Source organism: Botryllus schlosseri, chromosome 15, assembly GCF_051294905.1.
Source record: "Botryllus schlosseri isolate E-star chromosome 15, Bs_hap1, whole genome shotgun sequence".
In the NCBI taxonomy this organism is placed as follows: domain Eukaryota; kingdom Metazoa; phylum Chordata; class Ascidiacea; order Stolidobranchia; family Styelidae; genus Botryllus; species Botryllus schlosseri.
Window position 1 is genome coordinate 18,414,371 of NC_137250.1, and position 20,221 is coordinate 18,434,591.

Below are 20,221 nucleotides of genomic sequence, written 5' to 3' on the forward strand. Positions count from 1 at the left end.
GACCAATCATTCAATGATCATGTGTTTCACTGATCCTCACCGAAAACGAAATGATCGAAGCTTACAGCTTATATTGTCGTAAAATATAGTAGTAAAGTAATAAAATAGTAACATGTCTATTTCTGTTCTCTGTTCTTACCTTACCCAAACCTCTTTTTTTATTGGAATTGAATTCGAATATAGTTTATATAGTCCTCAACCACTGGCACAGGCTCTAATTGTATCATATCAATTTCTAAATGTGTAATATATTGCATCTCATCTATTGCGTCTCTATTCTCTATTCTGTATTTGACCGGTAACTGAAAACTGAGGCTATGCAATTACTTACGTAGTTTACCAGTTCTACGTACATGTGAGTGAATCAGCGCCTACTTGCGTAACTCTATATTCACTGGTCGGTTCGAAATCAATGACCACTCAATCTGTATTTCGGACAGCTTGAAAAATGCAATTACGAAATCATGCCTCATACTTCGAAAAGGCAACTTGACTTGAATTGTGACTTGACTCGTGACTTGACTTGACTTGACTCGACTTGACTCGAGTCACCTCCAAAAATCGAGTGACTTGACTTGACTCGAGTCACCTTCGAAAATCGATTGACTTGACTTGACTCGAGTCAAAATGTGCAATGACTCGAAATGACTCGTGACTCGAAGGTAGTGACTTGATCCCAACACTGCTTGATAGTACATAAAAATCATATTATAGTTATTATTAGTAATTTAAAAGATATCTTTGAAAATAAATTGTTTACATGGTCATTTTCACAAACTCCGACTCCGACTCCAGTCCGTAGTTTTTCGCGACTCCGACTCTATCAAGCGCAAATTAGTCAAACTCCGACTCCGACTCCGATCCCACAGCCCTGGTTCTATCACAATTCATAAAAGCTATATTTTGCAACCCCTGTTACAAAAAGTCGTTGACAGTAACCAATAACTTACCAGTTCGCTAATCTCACAGAATATCGTGAGATGGCTCTAGAGAACCAGTTCGCACCGGCTGAATCCGACCACTGCGTGTATTGTTCGCTGAGCTGCCGAATGTACCCGAATACATATCCACTCGCAGTGAAGGCTTATGAGTCACGTGGGATTTATGTTGCTTACATATATGCAGGCACTCGTCCGTATTTATAAAATAGCCAGTCCTCTCGATATGAGTACCTAGTAAGCATATTATATATATATATTTATATATTTACATTTGTCATTTCTTCGTATATATAGTATATTATGTTGTACCAATAAAATCACCTGCCAATTGACTTTGATATTGATATAATGGTAACAATAAGAGTTGGATCAATTACAATAATTCAGTTCAATTACAATTACAATTACTCCCTTGCATGTTTCAATTACATTACAATTACAATTACTCAATGCTAAAAATATCAAATTACAATTACAATTACTGTTAAACATGTAATTAATTACAATTATAATTACTGTTAAACATGTAATTGATTCGGCAGAGAGGTGTTCTTTGACAGCCGTAGCGACTTAATTAGCAACAACCTCAAGCTAAACATGTTTCATTCATGATACGTAGAATACCCTTTAATTAAAAAAAATCGAACGTATTCGAACTATTCCTAATCATGAGTACTGAACACTACAAACACAGAAAAATAATTCAAGCTACTGTTAACAACCAAAAGTTTGAGCGACTAACAGCCAATAGGCTATAGGACAGTCAATGAAATGTAATCAAACGATTAGGCTACTCCGAGCTTAGTGCGGACAATGAAATGTAATTGGTTAGGCGTCAGCGATAAGGATGATACCGATAAGATGTGTAAAATTAAAATAAATGCAAAAAGAAATAACCTCTTGATAACTACGAATTACAACAGTGTGGTTCGCATTTGCATTATCACTTGCTCGGAAACTGTTAGATTGCATTTGATGAACATTAGGGTGCGAAAATTTCTGGCCCCATTAAATTTGGCCAAGATTGCAGGCAAGATTCGGATAACATCTCAACAAATACGTGATCAAGTTTGATGAAGCCTTGGTTGGAAACTTGAATTTCTTTTTGCAATTGTTGCAGCAAACCTCGGTACCGGTCACAGATTTAAAGATAAATCTCTGACCGTGGTGTAGGAAATGGTTCAGCACAGGTTTCAAAAGAGTTTATTTGCTGTTCATCCACCTTTGAAATATTAAGATTTATTTTAGCCCCCTAGTTCTCTAACTTTTTTAGACACGCCCCACTTTATGACAGTGGAATATTTCGTGTCCCCTTATCGTCATATCACACAATGAAACCAGAATGTTAGCAATTCCTACATATAGTATGATGGTATGGAATGTTATGACTGTTGATGAGAGAATTCTCCAATATGAAATTCGGACTATACACAGAGCAATAACTATGAAATAGAGGTGAATCGCGCCAAGCGCGGAAAAAATTTCAGTTTACCGGAGCTTCGCACCCACCTTCAGATGCTTTCACGCCGCCCAAGGGGGTCTTGCGGCCCCTCGTCGTCATCCTGGTCCGTACCGGATTTTCACTGGTGTGACGAATAAATGATTGATTGATTGATTATTTTATATTGTGATTGTCAGGTTTCCATAACAATGTAATTGAAATTGTAATTGAGCAACATTTTAATCAAATTACAATTACAATTACAATAACACAAAATAGAAATGCTTCAATTACAATTACATGGAAAAATGTAATTAATTACCTTGAGCTCAATTACAAATTAAAATTGATCTAACTCTGGTAACAATAGCAATATAACTTCTATTCGCATCTCGTGGAATATCACGTCTGGGGTTCGAGTATGATCCGAGATTATAGGTGGCTCTAACAATACCGCACATTCCCAAATCGATGCACTTCCAAAGTGAGGAAATAAATAATCTCCACAGCCGACCTGTTATTCCGGTTCCAGAGCCGAGATAACCAATTCCGTGACATCTCCGTCTGAATTATTTATCGGATCAATGTGTGTTATGGAATCCACATAAGCCCGTATCGTTAATTTGATTTTCAGACTCGTACTACAGATTATACAGCGTTTGCAATCAATTTATCTCGACGTATTGTAACAAGAGAAGGAAGATGTGCTTGCTCATTGACTATTCCGTGTCACTCACATGCCCCTGCGTTTCTCGAATGCATAGCTTGGGCTCTTCATCTTGAATTTAGTGATACGCGGTTATAGTTCAGGCGTAGAAAGTTAAGCTTGCATGATTGCATGTGGCCAGGAGGGTAGAAAATGAAAACTGTAAGTGTGGATAAATCGCAGCGATAGTTCTTTGGAAATTTAAAGAAACATTTTTGTATGTTCTGTATCGTGTTTAAGAAAAAAAAACTGTTCGGATAGTAGGGAATCGCGTCTCGTAGTTTAACACAGGTATTTGACACTATTCCTATTTCAGCTGATCAATGTAACCCTTGTGTTGAAAGGTACGTAATTGGGTCTATTTGGGTGATAACCTATATCCTATATAGCTAGGGTTTCAAATGGCATTTTCTTGTGTGTTACAAATGATGCTAATATCATGATATCATTATACCATACGTATTGATTCATTAACATGTGTGTTTTGGTACTTTCCACAAAAATAATCATTTTATCGAAAAATATTGTCACACTTCACTTCGCGGTAAATAGATGGATACTATACTCCGCGTGATAAGGTTATATTTGTAGATTGGTGCCTGCATGATATACTATTCAGAATCCTTTAATACTCGGAAATTATATCAGTGCGTCTTTATTCAACTCTGAAAGTACTTTTTGTGGTATCTACAAATAAGATATCTAATGTGATAATAAGGCTGTTAAATTTTCCAGACAATAATCCGGCCTTTTCTATCTGAAATCAGAAGTACCAGCTAATGTATTATTTATATCATCTTGAATATTTCGTCGGCGACTGAGTGATTCTAGACACACTTGGCATTTGTCATAATTTATGTCCCCAATTAGAGGATTGCAAAAAGGCCCGACACGTATATTATATATTCTCTCGCCGTGTGGACATGTAATCGGTTTTCGATATGCAATTTTAATCTCGAGGAAATGAGTGCGAGTTGCTCCATATATGTCACCATCTTTCTAATTACCTATTTATGTACACCGTATACAACAGTGGTCCTCAAGCCTTTTCACTCTCAGAGCTATTTCTGTAGCCTCAAATTGGCTCATAGCCGCAGGAAAACAGAAAGCTGTCCAATATTATTTATTTAATTCTGCAAAAAGGTGCATTCAAGCCCGTTTCATATTGATAAAATGCATTACAAACACTTTTGAAAAGATGATTTTTCGCCGCTCGGGGTAACGTGTTGTCGTTGTGGCCTTGTATATTGCAATGACAGTTCCAATACGGTACCCTAACCTTTATCGACGCAATATGGGACAGCAAGACTCGTTTCTCGGAATTTCTTTGCCCAATCGGACGAGCCAATATCATAAGTCGTTAATGCGCCCCAAACGAACGATAACGTCGCACGCCATATCTGTAACGTACATCTGTCAGTGACATGCGGTGAGGGTCAGGGTTGGTGAATGACCCCTTTAGAGTGGGGAAACAGATTACCTTGATTGATTGACTTCGCAAATATATAAAACGTTTGCTGATTTAATTGACGACTTGTTTCATATATATCCACAACTGAAAGTATGTATAAAAAACACGTAACGGCTACATCATTAAAAGAAATTATTTGCTCTGCACTACATGTAGGCCGTGGAAGCTTCACAATTCGTACACTATCCCGTCGGTTTGCCAAGTCCAAAGTGAATTGTTTCACTGCGCTGCGCTGCGATATTCCAATGGTCATATATGCGCCAGATTAAATTGTACAACACCTTACATTGTTTCAATGCGATGATATTGCACCTAATAAAGCCGGATTCCACATTACTTGGCCATTTTGAGGGGATTCTGGTGCGCTGACATTATCCAGTTATTATACAAATTATGAGCTGTTTATGATGATTTGCGCTATGGCAGGTGAGGCTTGACTCTCCTTTCGCTCCATATTTTTGAACGATAAATGCGTGAATTACGTTTTTATTCTATGTCGGCTTTTCGTACGACACAGCATGTGCGGTGAGGTCGGCGATGAGGATCTCAGATAAAACTCCGACACGTAGGAACTAAGCAGAACCTGGATTCGAACCAGCAACCGTTAGCACACTGAGCAACTCGCTTTCCTACGCGAATTACGTAATTTTGGGTATAAAAACGTTCAAAATTAGTCACTCATGAACATCAGTAGAAAAATACCAACATTAATCATTGAAGGTTTTCACAATTTTCTTCTACTCATCTTAAAGAAAGGCGAGGCAATGCTTCACTTGCCTCTCTGTGTCCCTATTGCTATATCACCGCCACGGCGCTTAGCAGGTTAGCATTTGGGTCAAGCATCGACTGTTTCGTGAATTACTTTCGCTTCAGGTTTAAGATTACTCCAGTGCAAGTAAAATTGAGGTTGTAATTTATTTTCAGTAATGAACAGTTTTCAATGCGCTAGAAGCATTTGTTATTTCTCAGCGTAAATGAGAGCGGCAAAGGCCATGGTTGAGAGACGCGGTTAAGAATCACTGGTGTACATTATACAATGTACATAGTCATAATACTGATGGTATAGTGCTCATTTATTCGTCGGAAACGTATTGATTGTGCCTACAGGTATTAATGTCCGATCTTGATGTTATGGCTGCATTTCTTTTGACGCTTTCCTCGCTCTTTTCATGCCGTTTCTTGTACTCGCACTTCTACGACTTGGCGTCCTTATTTTACACGTTCAATTAATTTCCAAGTATATATTGTGTAGCAAATGGTATTACGGATCGTGGCGCACCATCAGACCTATATAAGCGCCACTAAACTTTACCAATGCTAGTACTATTATTATATTCTTTATTCGCAGTAAAACTGGTAAATACACATATAATCCGGGGAGCACCCTGCCCCCAAAGGAAAATGGCGAGATTGGAATAAATCTTTAAAATTTCAGTATATACAGTCAAATTGTCATTCCAATGCAATACATGAAGATGTCAGATTACAGAATTGCAGTACCACGAAGTAGAATGTGCTGGCGGTATACCGAATTAGGGACAATTACTTTTACAAAGGTAGTTTCAATCATTTGTCCTTCGGGGAGCGCAACTATATTGGGACATTATGTCGGCAAGTACATATTCACAAATATGCACTAGTACCACATGACAGAGCGAACTCTGCAACATGGGATAACATTTCCGGTACGATCAGTACGAGGAACAGAAAATTATTCTAGCGCTCAGCAAGTCACCTCCTATCTGTCGCTGCTATTCTCGTGGTTGTTTGAATTCAAAAATGCTCTTTAGATTGGAATATATAGCCGAGGGGAAAATCGATGAGCGACTCAGGCCTTGAAGACTGATGTCACACCGGGTTGCCCTTGAAATCCATTGAATGTCAGTGTAACAACTAATTTACCATCAATTGCTCTTATGATCATTGGGCCATTCCATACACAGACAAACGATGTTCACATCACTACCTCTTCAAATCTCCTGAAATTTGGTACACGCAGAGATGAGCATATTCCAAACAGGATGAGCTATATTTTATGAAAATTGGACTTTGGGGTCAAAAGTTACGTCACTTTGAAAATTGACAATTTTCTGCTCATTTCGGGTCTGCACATCTCAGGTTTTATTAATGAAATATTCAAGAAGGTGTAGCTAGATGTTGGACGACAGTTGAGATACGGCACTTGGATTTATCTGAAGCTTGTCTGATTGTCTATATTTCCAAGTGAAATTTAATACCCTATATCGTAGGCCCCGGCTCGAATTATCCACTATGCAATTAACATGAAAGAAAGATTTGCTAAATATCCTTCCTTTTTCAAGTTTTTATAACATGGACTCTCTAATATCCTGAAATGTATGAATCATTCAAATATGGCAGATATCCAATCCTGTATAATAAAAATGTAGATAAAAAATCCAAGTGTAGCTCTTGTTTATGATTCAACAACTAATAAAGAGATTGAACTTACTAATTCTGTCATTGCACACTATCCTGATTACAAGCACACACACTCTTACTACTAATAGACATTGGTCATAGATGGAATTTAGTTAAGTAGTCAAAGACCATAGCCTATGTCTAGTCTACATGTACTTAATCAAGTATTCAAGGATTGGGACTTGCAGTCTTTCTTAATCATTTGTTCGACCCAAACAGCTAAGCTACACTACAAATATTTGTAATTTTGTCAAGTGGGAAGCATCGTTTGGTCATATTTACATCATTTTTACAATTTTACAAAACCAGCCGATGCATTTGCTCTGTCACAGTATCATGGTATAATTCCAAAAATTGCATCAATTTTGACTGCATCGCGAAAACGCATATTGCGATTTTCTTCCCCTCTTCAACTGAGTTGTAATTTGCAAGTAATGTCTAATTTTATCTATATCAGGGGTGGGCAACTTTTTCGGCCAAAGGGACACATGAGATTTACGAACCATTGCGCGGGCAACTGGAATGTTGATAACCTTTTTTTAGTCGTCCGATAGGAGCGAAACGAATTAGGTAAGATCGCAAACAAGACTTATATTAATGCGCTCTAAAATTGATAACAATATGTCATGCAACTATGCAGAGCGCAATGATGTCCTGGTCGCGCGAAGCGCGAAATTTTTTTGCAAGATAATGACTGAATTATATCAAATATGTTGCTAACATACATTGGGGGTCGCATCTGTATACCACTGGGCTCATTTGGCAAGGACAGGATTATTCGACGTTTAGACATAGCAAAATCGACGGTATCAGTGAATATGCCTCTATCATTTTGTGCAAATGTTTTGTCGACGATCTCGCTGCGAGTGCACAAGCGAAGCCGCATGTTGGACGAAACGTTATCTCCTAATTGCGAATATAGTTAGACTCAATTCTGTGAATAATAGGTATTTATAATTTTCAGAAGGGGGCTCAAATACTGAATGCAAGAAATCTAGTGACAATGAATCATGCGAAGTACCGAGAAAAATTTCAAGTCAAATAAATCTGCTATGAAATATTCTACTTTATGGTCATATACGAAGATTTGGGATAAATGTGGCTGGCCCCTGGATACGTCAATGCGTCAGAACTGTTGTTTTAGTCATCATCAAATTTCGCGGTCATGCTAATCAAATTTTGGTTGGCCTTGCAATTGTACCTGAAGTCATAAATAATTTCGAGAATTACCTCGCAGGCCACACCTAACCTTCTCGTGTGCCAAATTTGGCCTGCGTGCAACGGGCTGGCCGCACCTGATCTGTATGGTCATTAATAACAGTGATGGGTGGTACACAAAAATTCTATTGAAAATTCTTTGAAAGCAAATGTTTTCATGATAGAGAAGTTGGAGTCGGAGTCGAAGTCAGGGTCATTCTCACAAACTCCGACTCCAGTCAGAATTTTCCCACCGACTCCGACTCCGACTCCAGCTATTATAGTTTTCACGACTCCGACTCCATCAAGCGAAAATTACCCAGACTCCGACTCCACCGACTCTGACTCCGACTCCACAGCCCTGCTTATAAGTCATCACTCATTCGTCGAAATTTCTCAAACCACCTCCACCGTATAGCGATTGACGTCTACCAAAAACGCAATAGCGTCAATGGCACCTCACGTAATAATTGGATTGTAGATTCGAACCAGAGGTGGTCAGTAACGAAGTACTTCTACTTTTTGGAAGTACTCAAGTAGTTTTCCTCTACTTCTGGTACTTACTCAAGTATATCTGATTTTCTCTACTTCTACTTCTACTTCGGAATATTTTGTGATCTACTTACTTACTTTTCGCTATTTTCAGTTTGTCAAGTAGAAGTAGTTTAATCCCCCAATACGAACGATAGCCTGAGGAATTTCGGGCTGTTTCACGGAGTACCAACATTTAATATTCATAAAAGTCAAGTAAAGCCCAGAAATTTTCGTCGCGCTTCGCGCGCAAAGGATCCGGAGTAACCGGTATAATTTCACGATAGTATAGGTGAATATAATTTAGGTAGCGGGTTGGCGTGGTTCCGTTCACACCACATTGTCGCCCTTCGCCCATATGAAATAGTTCATCACAGTATATATGGCTCATCATAACGTTTGAAACTGATGTTATGGAGTCACAAATATGTTTTCACGAAGGTATCAGTGAATATAATTTAGATAACGGATTGCTTATGGTTCCTCTCACACCGCATTGTCACCCATATCAAATATTTCATCACAGTAAATATGGCCCACCATAACGTTCAAGACTACCGTTTCGCAATCTAGCAATTACCTATATCCTATCGTTATCTAGCAGCCCATGACGTGTCCTGCTGTATTTCACATTCAATTCCGAGTATGATACTCGGTGTATCATACTTTGAGCTCTAATTACTCTCTGTTCTTTTGTCTGCAGAGCATACATATAGAAGCATAAAAGCAAGTGTAGTAATGCCTCAATGTTCCGAAAAGAAAGCTACACTAAATATAAATTTTACGATCCACAATATTTGTTATTAACGTATACTAATCGCGCAAAGTGTTGAAACCGTATCCGATACAACTTCTCCCTATTGCTCTTCGCCTAAACTTGGGGCCTTATAATATGGGGTAGGGCGCCATGCCATGATATTCTCTAAAACGGGGTCTTCTAGTAAACAAAGAATTAATATCGCATTTTCATATCAATACTATAATTTGCATCCCATGATGCTTATTCTGTCGGAAATTGATACCTCCTGGGATGCATCAATATGAATCAAGCTCTCTGCACCTTCCGCACAGCTCAATTTGCAGCTTTTGATAGTCCATGCGAACGAATTAAGACTGTTTTTAAAACTACTTACTTACTTGAGTAGATTTAAAGTCAGTCAATTCTACCTCTACTTCAAGTAGTTTTAGGTGGCTTATGGAAGAAGTACTTCTACTCGTAAGTGAGTAGATTTTTTCGTCGCTACTTCTACTTCTACTTGAGTAGTTTTCTTGACTACTTTGACCACCTCTGATTCGAACTCATATCCGTTAACCGTGGACGACACATCTCTAGGTTGTGCTGTCTCGTGTTTATATAGCCCAGTGATCAAAAGACTGTCCCATTACCATGGATTTGCGACTTTATGGTGACTGTGGCTTTAGCACCTTCGTTGTTTAACAATTAAGTCATTTATGAATTGATGCTGTACGCTTCAGATGTGCACATTTCGTGAAGTTGGATCGCAGTTCTGAGGTTGTGAGCAACAATATGTCTGAGATATTTTGTGTCAATTGCAATTGCAATTGCATAACTTCTCTCCGGTCGAGATAACGCACTGGAATACGCGATACTCCATTTTCTTCCGGTCAACATAATTTGGGAATTAACTTTTTGTCGGTGTCCTAGGATTCGCTAGATTTCATTGGAGCGAAGGTCACAGGTAGTCGTAATTAATCGCTATGTTATACGGCTGTTACCATCTCTGTAAACTCGACCCGCATTCGACCTTCTCGATAGAATATTTACACCGAGACGCGTGTCATTAATTATGGAAATGCTGTTGCCGCTTGAGTGATTAGTCAGTATCAATCCTGCGAGACGTGCAGTGCCTTGGTTGATTGAATAGATCAAATATGCGCCTAATAAGTGCAGGTGTGAAAAGCAAGTACTGCCACTGTCTAGAGTCGAGTGCGAACGATAATGCCTTGTTTTTGTTTTGTACCATATGGTCGGTACAATATAGCGTGTTTTAACCCGTGCAGTAGTCCTGGTAACTAGTCCATGGCGCAATTATTGGAGTTGACGACGGTGGATGGCGAAAATCATGACGGTGATGGTGACGACAACCATGAGAGTGATTACGTAACAGAAGTAAACGTAGCACCGCATGATATCAACATTGTTATTACGTCAGACAGCGAAGATGGTGGAAGCCGTGTGCAGTTGCCTAGCATAGCAACAACTGAAACTGTAACTTTCACCTCTAACAAAGAGATGTGTACTCGGGGAAATAAAATGTACAAGGTCCCTTGTACAGAGAATGTATCGGTGCAGAGGCATCTTCCAATGGAATGGGATGAATCACTAGCGGCGTCTCGCATTAGCTTGACGAGTACTGCGAGGATAAAAGCGAAAACAAGCGTTTCCCTTTTCCCAGGTCGCCGGCCTGGGGCACGAGGCAACCGCAGTAGTGCTGGGATATTCAGTACCAGGGCGCCTCCGAGCCAGGAGGAAGTGACATTTTTAGAAGCCGCGGAGTACGGGAATATACCGACTGTGAGGAAAATGCTGGAAGAATCGACCACGTTCAGTGTTAACTGCGTCGACTTCATGGGACAAAACGCCCTGCAGCTGGCAGTCGGGAACGAGCATCTTGAAGTAGGCATTTGCTTCTGCATCTGAGTTTTTGTCCGACTGTTTCAGAGTAATATAGGTAATTATACAATACGTATGGACTGCCTTGTTTACAGGTCGTCGAGGTACTCTTAAAACAGCCTGCTATGGCGAGAATCGGCGACGCCCTCCTACTCGCCATCAGCAAAGGATACGTGCGAATCGCCGAAATTATATTAAACCACCCTTCTTTTCAAGTTCACGACCGGCTTACTCGAAGTCCTTGCGAACAAAAGCTAATGAATCAGGTTTGCAAGCTGCTATTTGCATTGAAACTAATATGAAGGGCCCTGTTATAAACAGACATGGATGTTTATAGGCCAAATGGGCAAGAAACTTACTTATTCGTCTTCGTTGCTCTACAAGTATTCCCGAGCCCGGTGCTGTAACTAAAGAAAGCGAAAATATTGAAAGTTTTCTTCGTATTTTGTTCACTAGTAATTTTCAGTAGTTCCCATGCTTCATTCATCCACGTTGGGTAACGGCCCTGAATAAAAATCCTAAATCCGAGAAGGACAACCAATGAGATCTGAAACTTCACGCAGCCACAAAGGAAAGTCGATGTGATCCTTTCTCAAATGCAACCCCCTTCAGGCGTTAAGACCATCAATATTTAGTGACAGGATCTTACTAACACTACTAGTTCACCGTAAGTTGCCGCGGCTGTTAGCCCGTCACGCACATTTTAATTTTGCGTGATAATGTTTATATCCCCGTAACACGTATTCACTATTCAAGTACAGTTGGTATGTCTTAACATGTTTTAGGGCTTCCTAAAACATTCTTCCTCAGCACGCGCTGTCCCCGAGAAATCCGGGGATGAGGACAGTACGATCAAGGTAAATACGGAGAGTGGCTTGGCATAGGGCAGTTGAAGGATGCTGTGTGCTGTGCATGCTGATATAACCGATATTTGCGGGCTGTGGAAACGTGAATGCCGTGAATGTTTTCTATTTGAGTGCCGAAGACTTTATATATATACATTCGGGATCGAAACCACTATTATGTGGTGTCATTTCACTTCTGATGCTTTGGGGTAATTTGGGTAAATTACCGATTCATGGGCGCTAGTGTAAGCGGTGTCTTATGAAACTCTAGAAGTAGGCCGTGCCACAAATCGGCAGATACGGAATCATAAAGAATATCGGTCTGGTTTAAATTACCATGGCCACGGTGGTCGAAAAACACCATGAATACCACAAACAACAATCCGTATTTACCATATTACCGCCATATTGTGTAGAGCAGTGTTCGGGAACATATGTCTCGGGAGCCATATATGGCTCTTTTGGGGATAAGTTGTGGCTCTTTGACAAATTTTTCATTTTGTTCCTAATTTATCAATATTGCAGCAACTTGTTAGTAAATTTTCATATCACCCAGAATAACTATTGTTGTGGCAGCATAAAACATGTCTTTGAGAGGTCAAAACAGTGGCATATCCAGGGTTAAGGGCTCGGACCCTCTTTTCAAAATCCTAAAATTTAAGTTGCTGGTGAGCTGGAGACCAATATCACTCACGAATTCGATGCACCCGACATCCCGCGCCTCGAAATCATGGATTGAACGATATCTTGATTGATCAAAGAGCAGACATGGCGAGGCCTGTATGACAATGCAGGTTTCAAATAAACATTGTCTTCCTTATCTGCGGCGAGAAATGAATTGCGTTGAAAGTGACATCCACAATTACGTATTGAAATTACAGACAACGCCATAGCTATCCATGTTCTTGATTGGTAAGTAGCATTCTAGCACCATCGTTAAAATGTTGTTACTTCGAAAATTGAAAAGTCGATCAATATTAAGATTTTCGGAATCAGTGCGACAATTACATTCGATTAATATCAGTCATTTTGAATTGCGTTGTCACAGGTCAGATTTGGCCAGTCTGTGCCTTACCTCTCCTTTCACGCCAATTTCGTGATTTTGAGAGCAAAATGTTTAAATCTACTTATTCATGAAAATAGAATAGAAAATAGCAATCAACCATCAGTAATACCATACAGCACCAAAAGACGCAACAATAGATTCACACTTTTACTGCTGTCTACATCTGTTGGAAATTCGAATGGTAATTGTCTTAAGCTTCGAAAAATAACATACGTCTCTCAGTGAAATGCAATCAAAAAGCTGTAACTAGCATATGATCCGTGTAGCTCAAGTTTCGCACGCTCAAATGACGCAACCAGCATGATTAGTACCAGTTTCTACATGTAAAATAAGGCGCGCCCGACGAATCCTATGTATTGTAAAATGACTTCGAATAATAGCTATAATGACGTCACCAATTTTGAATTGTGACCTAATAGTTGATTCACGTGTATGACTCTCTGAGAGTTACATTGTAAAATATAGGGCTAATATGGCTCTTTGGGCGTAAATCTGGCGATCGGTATTTTCCAGTATCAAATTTTGTTGTCACGCCTGCCTATTCCGATGGATGAAAACGAGTCAAATACGCCAATCTAGAGGGGTGTATTTGTATATTTAATTACATATATCCCAGGGGTGTAGTGGCACTGTTTCCGTGAACGATCTTTTTTCGTCTTCCTATATAGGCTTTACGAAAGGCACCCTCTACACCTCTGGGATATGTCTCCATTTGAAATGGTTCATTTGGCTATTTTACACCAACAGAAACTGGGGTGAAATTAAACTAATGAAACCGGAAAATGCTGATTACTATTTCGTTTGGAGCAGTGATTCCCAAACTGTGAGCCCAAGTGTGCCTGCCTTTTTAGAATTGCTGGAAAGAACTGTACAAATAATTAAAATAAGCCATAGCTATATGAAACATTCCGTTTTAAACAGCTGTTTCCACTAAAAATGGATGAATTTTGGCTGTCATCTGCTTCCAAATCCTATTCCATGATCCATGAAAAAGTAATCAAAATTATACTGGCAGTATTTAGTATTTGCTTATTCATTGCCATGTGAACATGCCTTTTTTGTTTCGACTGAATTTAAAATCTGCCAACGGGAGAGACTGCTTGGAGTTGCCAAAGTTTTATAGTTTATAATTTTTGAAGTGTGTCACAAGATGATGAAGTTATGGAGCTATAGAGTGAACGTATACAGTGCTGTTATCCGCGATGAAGATGGCTTACAACATGATTGACTTTACAGATGTCGTGAATATTCATCTCGGGATTAGTGTTTACTATTATTAGCGTCAAGCATTTCGTTTGTTATGCGCATTGCGCAATCACCCGAAAACAATATACATGCCAAGATAGAGGTCAAAAGTATATGCAGGCCTGTGAAGCCAGAGTTATGGTAAGACAGGGATTAAAATTAGAGTTTGCTGAACTTCTCTTTGGCTCCAATTACGAAAGAACAAGCTCTCAGATGTCACAAAAAGCGCCAATAGCAAATACAATTTTGTCGTATGCTAAAATCGGGGCGGGGCAATGTCCGGACCCTGGGTGATTCAATTATAATGTAGTTTTCTGTAGATTTGTCGGGTCGGATCATTTGGATACGCGACTTTTCTCAACCCCAATGCCAGCATATTGAAGATACGCCGCAGGCCTCGGTATATGCAACGATGCGTCTATGCTATAAACAGCATTGTATATTGAGTGAAGAATTCTTTCTAAGCGGTTTTCCACAGCACAGCGCTAATATGCAGTGTTTTTTGCACGAATACTTGAAGTGAATTTATTGCATGTCTGGAATTGCAGTGGCGTGCTTGCGCGGAAATTTACCTTGTGTGTGCGTTTAATAATTTCACAATCGTCACGGAGCTATCCTTGTTGGGGAGCTCTCCGCGTCACAGTAATCATGTATATCGATTTACTTTACTGATTAACGCAATCACATTCGCATTACTAAGCGCGTCTCGACTCGCATATAAATGATGATGAGTGGGCTTTTATGATCAAGTTATTCTTGTCGGTTTTACTTCACTTGTCCCAATGCAATTTCACAACTGGCCAACGTCGATGTGGCATGAGTCGGACGAGAAACAGGTTAACTATTCCCTCCGCTGCCAGGCATGCAAATAAACGTGCTATCACGACAGAGGCCTACGATATCCAATCACATTACTGTGGCCTGCCTAATTCTATAAGATGGTAAAAACGGCAGCTTAACGATGCTTATGTCATATGCTTTTATGTCCCTTTAACTAGTTCTAGATATACCTGGTTAGCTCTTGCAAGTGTTATGTACCAGATAGGCCGTGTATATCACAGGCCCCGTTACGATTGATCCCCAGACTCCCTCGACTGGCATGTTTTTAACATACAGCCAGCCGATTGATGAGCCACATGTTGACCATGATCATTGATCATGATCATGGATCACATCAACAGAAACAAGCTGAAACTTTCCGTCCGTATAATGAGATAACGGTCGCGGTAAATGCTATAAAACAGACATCCCAGTTAGAAACCGCGGACGTGTGATACCGTATAACTCTATGCCCCAATATTTATTCGTTCGTTGAATGATATCTTGTTCTCTTACGGAAGAATTTTCGACTAACCGAATTCTTGCTTTGAATCTGTGTACGTACGCGCATGTGCAGATGTGCTTTTACTTTAACTGTATGCATATAGGTTTTACAAAAGAGACCACCACAAAAGAATATAGCGTCCATTGGCTAATACACCGCCTAACATATACTGTTGGGCCTCATATACCACGCCTGGATTGTATACATCTCGCAATTTCGAAAGAAACCATCACCAATGAAGTTCCTTAAGTATACGCCTCTGTCTAGTTTAGATACTGTTGATGTTACAAAAAAAATCAATATAGACTAGTGACCGACTCTCACTTATTTGATGCGGAGAAGCATGGCATAAAATTTGTTGGCACTTGACCATTTCGGTCAAATATGCTGACACGCAGCTTTCACAGTTGAAAAGTGAAAACAAATAAATGTCAGTTCTTATTTTACAATGACGTAAGTCACACGTCGCACAGGAACAACAGGCATACGTTTTTGCAAATGGGAATATATAACAAACAATATCTAGCAGGTCATGTAGTTCAAGTGTGAGTAGATCGTGGTCGTATATCGTGTACGCTTAATTGCAGAGGCGGTCAGTAACGAAGTTTCTGAAGTACTCGCGTATAGATTTAGCCTTTGCGCTACTTAATCAAGTGGTTATGTTTTAACCTATTTCCGCTTCTATACTTGGATAGTTCGTAGTGAAAACCACTCACTTCTTCCACTTTGTATTGTGGAATGTATAAAGTAGCTTTGGGATGATTTTACTGAGAAAAATATTCGAAGATCCCACCTATACGTAGAGTCATACGCATAGCCGAACCGATCTCTGCGTTTTGAACAGATTTACTTGTGTCCAGACCTTTCAATTTCTACTTTTACTTACAATTGAGTGGCAACGCTGACTAACATGACCATCTCTATTCAATAGTTCTAGTTCAACACTGTCCTCCTTCAAAATCGAATGGTATCTCGAATGAGTAACTTAATCTACAACGTGATCAACGCATTCGCAGGACACCGATTTCTACGGGTACGACGAGGACGGCACACGGTTCTCTCCCGATATCACTCCGATCATTCTCGCCGCGCAGTGTCAGGAATACGAAATCGTTCACGAGCTGCTCGCGAGAGGGGCGAAGATACAGAAGCCCCACAACTACCAGTGCACTTGCGAGGACTGCGTATTTAGGTAGGCTACGCCCGATTGTGTCGCACTTCGTGGGTTCTATAGATGGAGATTCAGATCTGGGTGTGGCGATAGAATCAATATCCTGAACAGAGGTGATCAAAGTACTGACAGCTGGCACTAGACTAGAGGTAGAAGTAATATCGTATAATATACACACTTCCCGCCTCCGCCGCCTTGCAGGAAGAAGCTGGATTCCTTCAGCTACAGTCTGTCTCGAATCAACGCCTACAAGGGGCTCGCCAGCCCCGCCTACTTGTCGCTGTCTTCTTCCGATCCGGTTTTAACCGCGTTAGAGCTCAGTCACGAACTGCAGTTACTCGCCGAAATTGAAAAAGAGTTCAAGGTAGGTCGGGATATTGCGCCTGTTTGGCTGACGAGAATCGGATTTGTATCGACCTGCAGCGCCGAGGGTTTGATATGTGGAGTTTTCCGCTGCATCTCCATTCTGTTCTACCGACGAGGTAATGGGAAAGTGCCTTTTAGGAATTTCGTAACAGAAAACTAACGCCAGCAATTAATAATGACAAAAATCTTGCTTGGGCCGCCTGAAATCGATTATACACGCAAAACCTCGTAAGACGTCATTGAGTTGACTTCGCCGCAACAGTTATGTGACGTCACAGTATCAGGGCTATAACGACCCGAGTATCAATATTTCGCTGACTCGACTTGACTCGAGACAATAAAGTCTCGTGCATCAGGACTGAAACTTGAAAAATAGGCGCAGAAACCCGATCTTACCTGTTTTAATAAACATGTTAAGATTGATAAATGAGTAATTGAGTATATTCTGAAAGCGAGGCCTTCGATATCACCCAACAGTTTCACATAAGTGAGTTGAACCCATCTTTAACTCAATAATCAATAGTGAAATCGGTGACGTGGACTCGGACTCGATTCTCAACACTATGAATCGGACTCGGCCCGTTTCTTCCTGACTTGGACTCGGACTTGACTGGGTGCTGAAATGAAAATGACTCGACTTGACTCGAGTAAAAACTATTAGTAAAATTGACTAGGAACCTCGTGACTTGGTTACAATCCTGCGTAGTATTTACACATCGCGGATATCCCGACAATAGTTTACCTAAAATCTGTAGAAACGGGAGTAGTCAAAAACATTATCGCTTGAGCAATTACTTCGTTACTGACCAACACGGTTTTGAACGCTCTTTATTCTGATGAAGTCGCCGCGGTTGAGCAGCGGAAAACGCGGGTCGCCCGCGTAGGGAAAGCGAAGCGTGTTGAAACTCGCGCCCGTGTCGCTCGCGTTATTCTCGCGGTTTGATCGGGTCTCGCGTATCGCAGAAAGAATACCGCGACCTCGCGACGCAGTGCAACGACTTCGCGGAGAAGCTGCTGGATCTCTGTCACGACACGCTCGAAGTCGGAATGATATTGAACGGGGACGAAGAATCGGTAGGTAACTGAAGGGTTGCGTATGTATTTCTGTTCCACGAGCTTCCTGGATATAGGCTACAGAACTTCAATGCACAATTGCCGATCAAGATAGCGTAATGGTGAAGCGTCCGTCGTCAGAAACTAGTAGAGAATTGCAAAGAACATTGTATGTCCAATTGTCCATGTATTCCAGATACAGTAGTCAGCGTCGCTGCTCAAGCAAAAGTAGAAGTGATGCCCTGAATTTCCCCTCGATTACAAAGTAGAACTAGCGTTCTCCGAGCTATGGCAGACTTGGACCACTAGAAAATGTTCAGCCTTTCTAGATTACATAGGAATTAGAATTGTGGCTACACAGGGTTTTCCAAATTCGATTAGAATTAGAATGACTGAATTCACGAATACTTGAAAATTGATTCAACTTCAGTTCATATCAAACCAGAGTTCATTCGTGCGTTGCGTGGCGAGATAGCGCATAGTGGTACGTTCCACAGCTGCGACACCAATGGATTGCGATTTCGAGTCCGACCGTGGTCGACTTCAGAGTTCCTACACAAGTGTTGAAGGTTTATCTCGGTTCCTCCTCGCCACGTGATCCGCGTAAGCAGTGTCTTAAAAAGCCTAGAACGGGGCCGTGCTACATTTCGGCCGATACGGAATCGTAATAAAGAATATCGACCCGGTGTAAAATGACCAGTAGTCGAAACACCAAGAATATCACACAACAACAGACCTCATTCTCGTAAGCATGAGAATGGCAAATGTATGTAGGCCTACAGTAAACATTGCGCATTTCCCACCATAGTGTTATGCAGTTCTCCTGTGGCATTTTCAGGAAAACCAACAATTAGATGAGAGTTAAAATTAGAGCTCAGAAACATTTCACAAATTAGATTAGAATTGGAGTCAATGAAACATGTACTAAATTACCGGAATTCCGCTCTAGCCTATAGTTAGACAACTAGGATTATCCAATTGTCCAAGTATGATTGAAAGTACTTCAAGTGGAATACTAGGAAATGAAAAGTTAGAAAATTTCTCGATCAAGTAGTTTCAAAAAGTGTGTTTGGTCAACGGGTCGCATACTTAAATGACGTGATTGGAGTTATTTTCATTCGAAATTGCAAGGCTCATCTTCTCGACTACCGCAAACTGACTGCAATGGTAAGGGAATAGCGTGTATACAAATTTTGAAAATATATTCAATTACGATGATACAGGGGCTGTTTCACGCTCTTCTTGTGACAAGTTCATTCATAGCTGTTACGCAAACTTATCACAACACTGATTTCTACTTTTCGTAAACTCAAAGTGTCAAAACGAATCAGTACAGTGCGTACATTCATTCCATACTGAATTGACGAAATATTTTCGTTTTCAGGGTGTTGGTGTGGGAACATACTCGGATGCGAAGACAGAAGTTACAACTCCGTGAGCTTGTTTTACATATATGTGTCAGCAATATTCAATCAGGCGCAAAATAAATTAGCCTCTCGCAACTTCACCCCCACTTAATTGTACCAATGTCATTTCACACTGACTGGACTTTTGATTGTTGATGTAATTTAATATTGATTGATGCATCATACGCGATGCGCGCGATGCACATATATAATTGAATATTGTCAAATCAAAATCGTGCTCCTTGGAGCTTTGATGTCACGGGACTCGAATTATTCCGAATTCCGTTTACGAACTCGAATACGAATGCAGTCAAAATCTTGGAATCATTTTTTAATCAAGTCAAAACCCATGATCATGTCAAAAATATTTAAAAAACTTGAATC

The 20,221-nt window shown here is 40.3% G+C and overlaps 1 protein-coding gene across 4 annotated transcripts in view; it reads left to right on the top strand.

Annotated features, from left to right (window-relative positions):
• LOC145457794 (short transient receptor potential channel 7-like) overlaps positions 1-20,221 on the top strand; it is a 53,792-nt gene that overhangs the window by 13,883 nt on the left and 19,688 nt on the right. For 2 of the 4 annotated variants that reach the window (XM_080336079.1, XM_080336080.1), the window contains exons 2-8: positions 11,144-11,364; positions 11,457-11,627; positions 12,147-12,218; positions 16,858-17,033; positions 17,214-17,376; positions 18,342-18,452; positions 19,816-19,865. In XM_080336079.1, the coding sequence (XP_080192205.1) occupies positions 11,144-11,364; positions 11,457-11,627; positions 12,147-12,218; positions 16,858-17,033; positions 17,214-17,376; positions 18,342-18,452; positions 19,816-19,865 (964 nt within the window). Of the gene's footprint in view, positions 1-10,521; positions 11,365-11,456; positions 11,628-12,146; positions 12,219-16,857; positions 17,034-17,213; positions 17,377-18,341; positions 18,453-19,815; positions 19,866-20,221 lie in introns of those variants that run through there. The other 2 variants (XM_080336077.1, XM_080336078.1) reach the window with 2 other exon arrangements.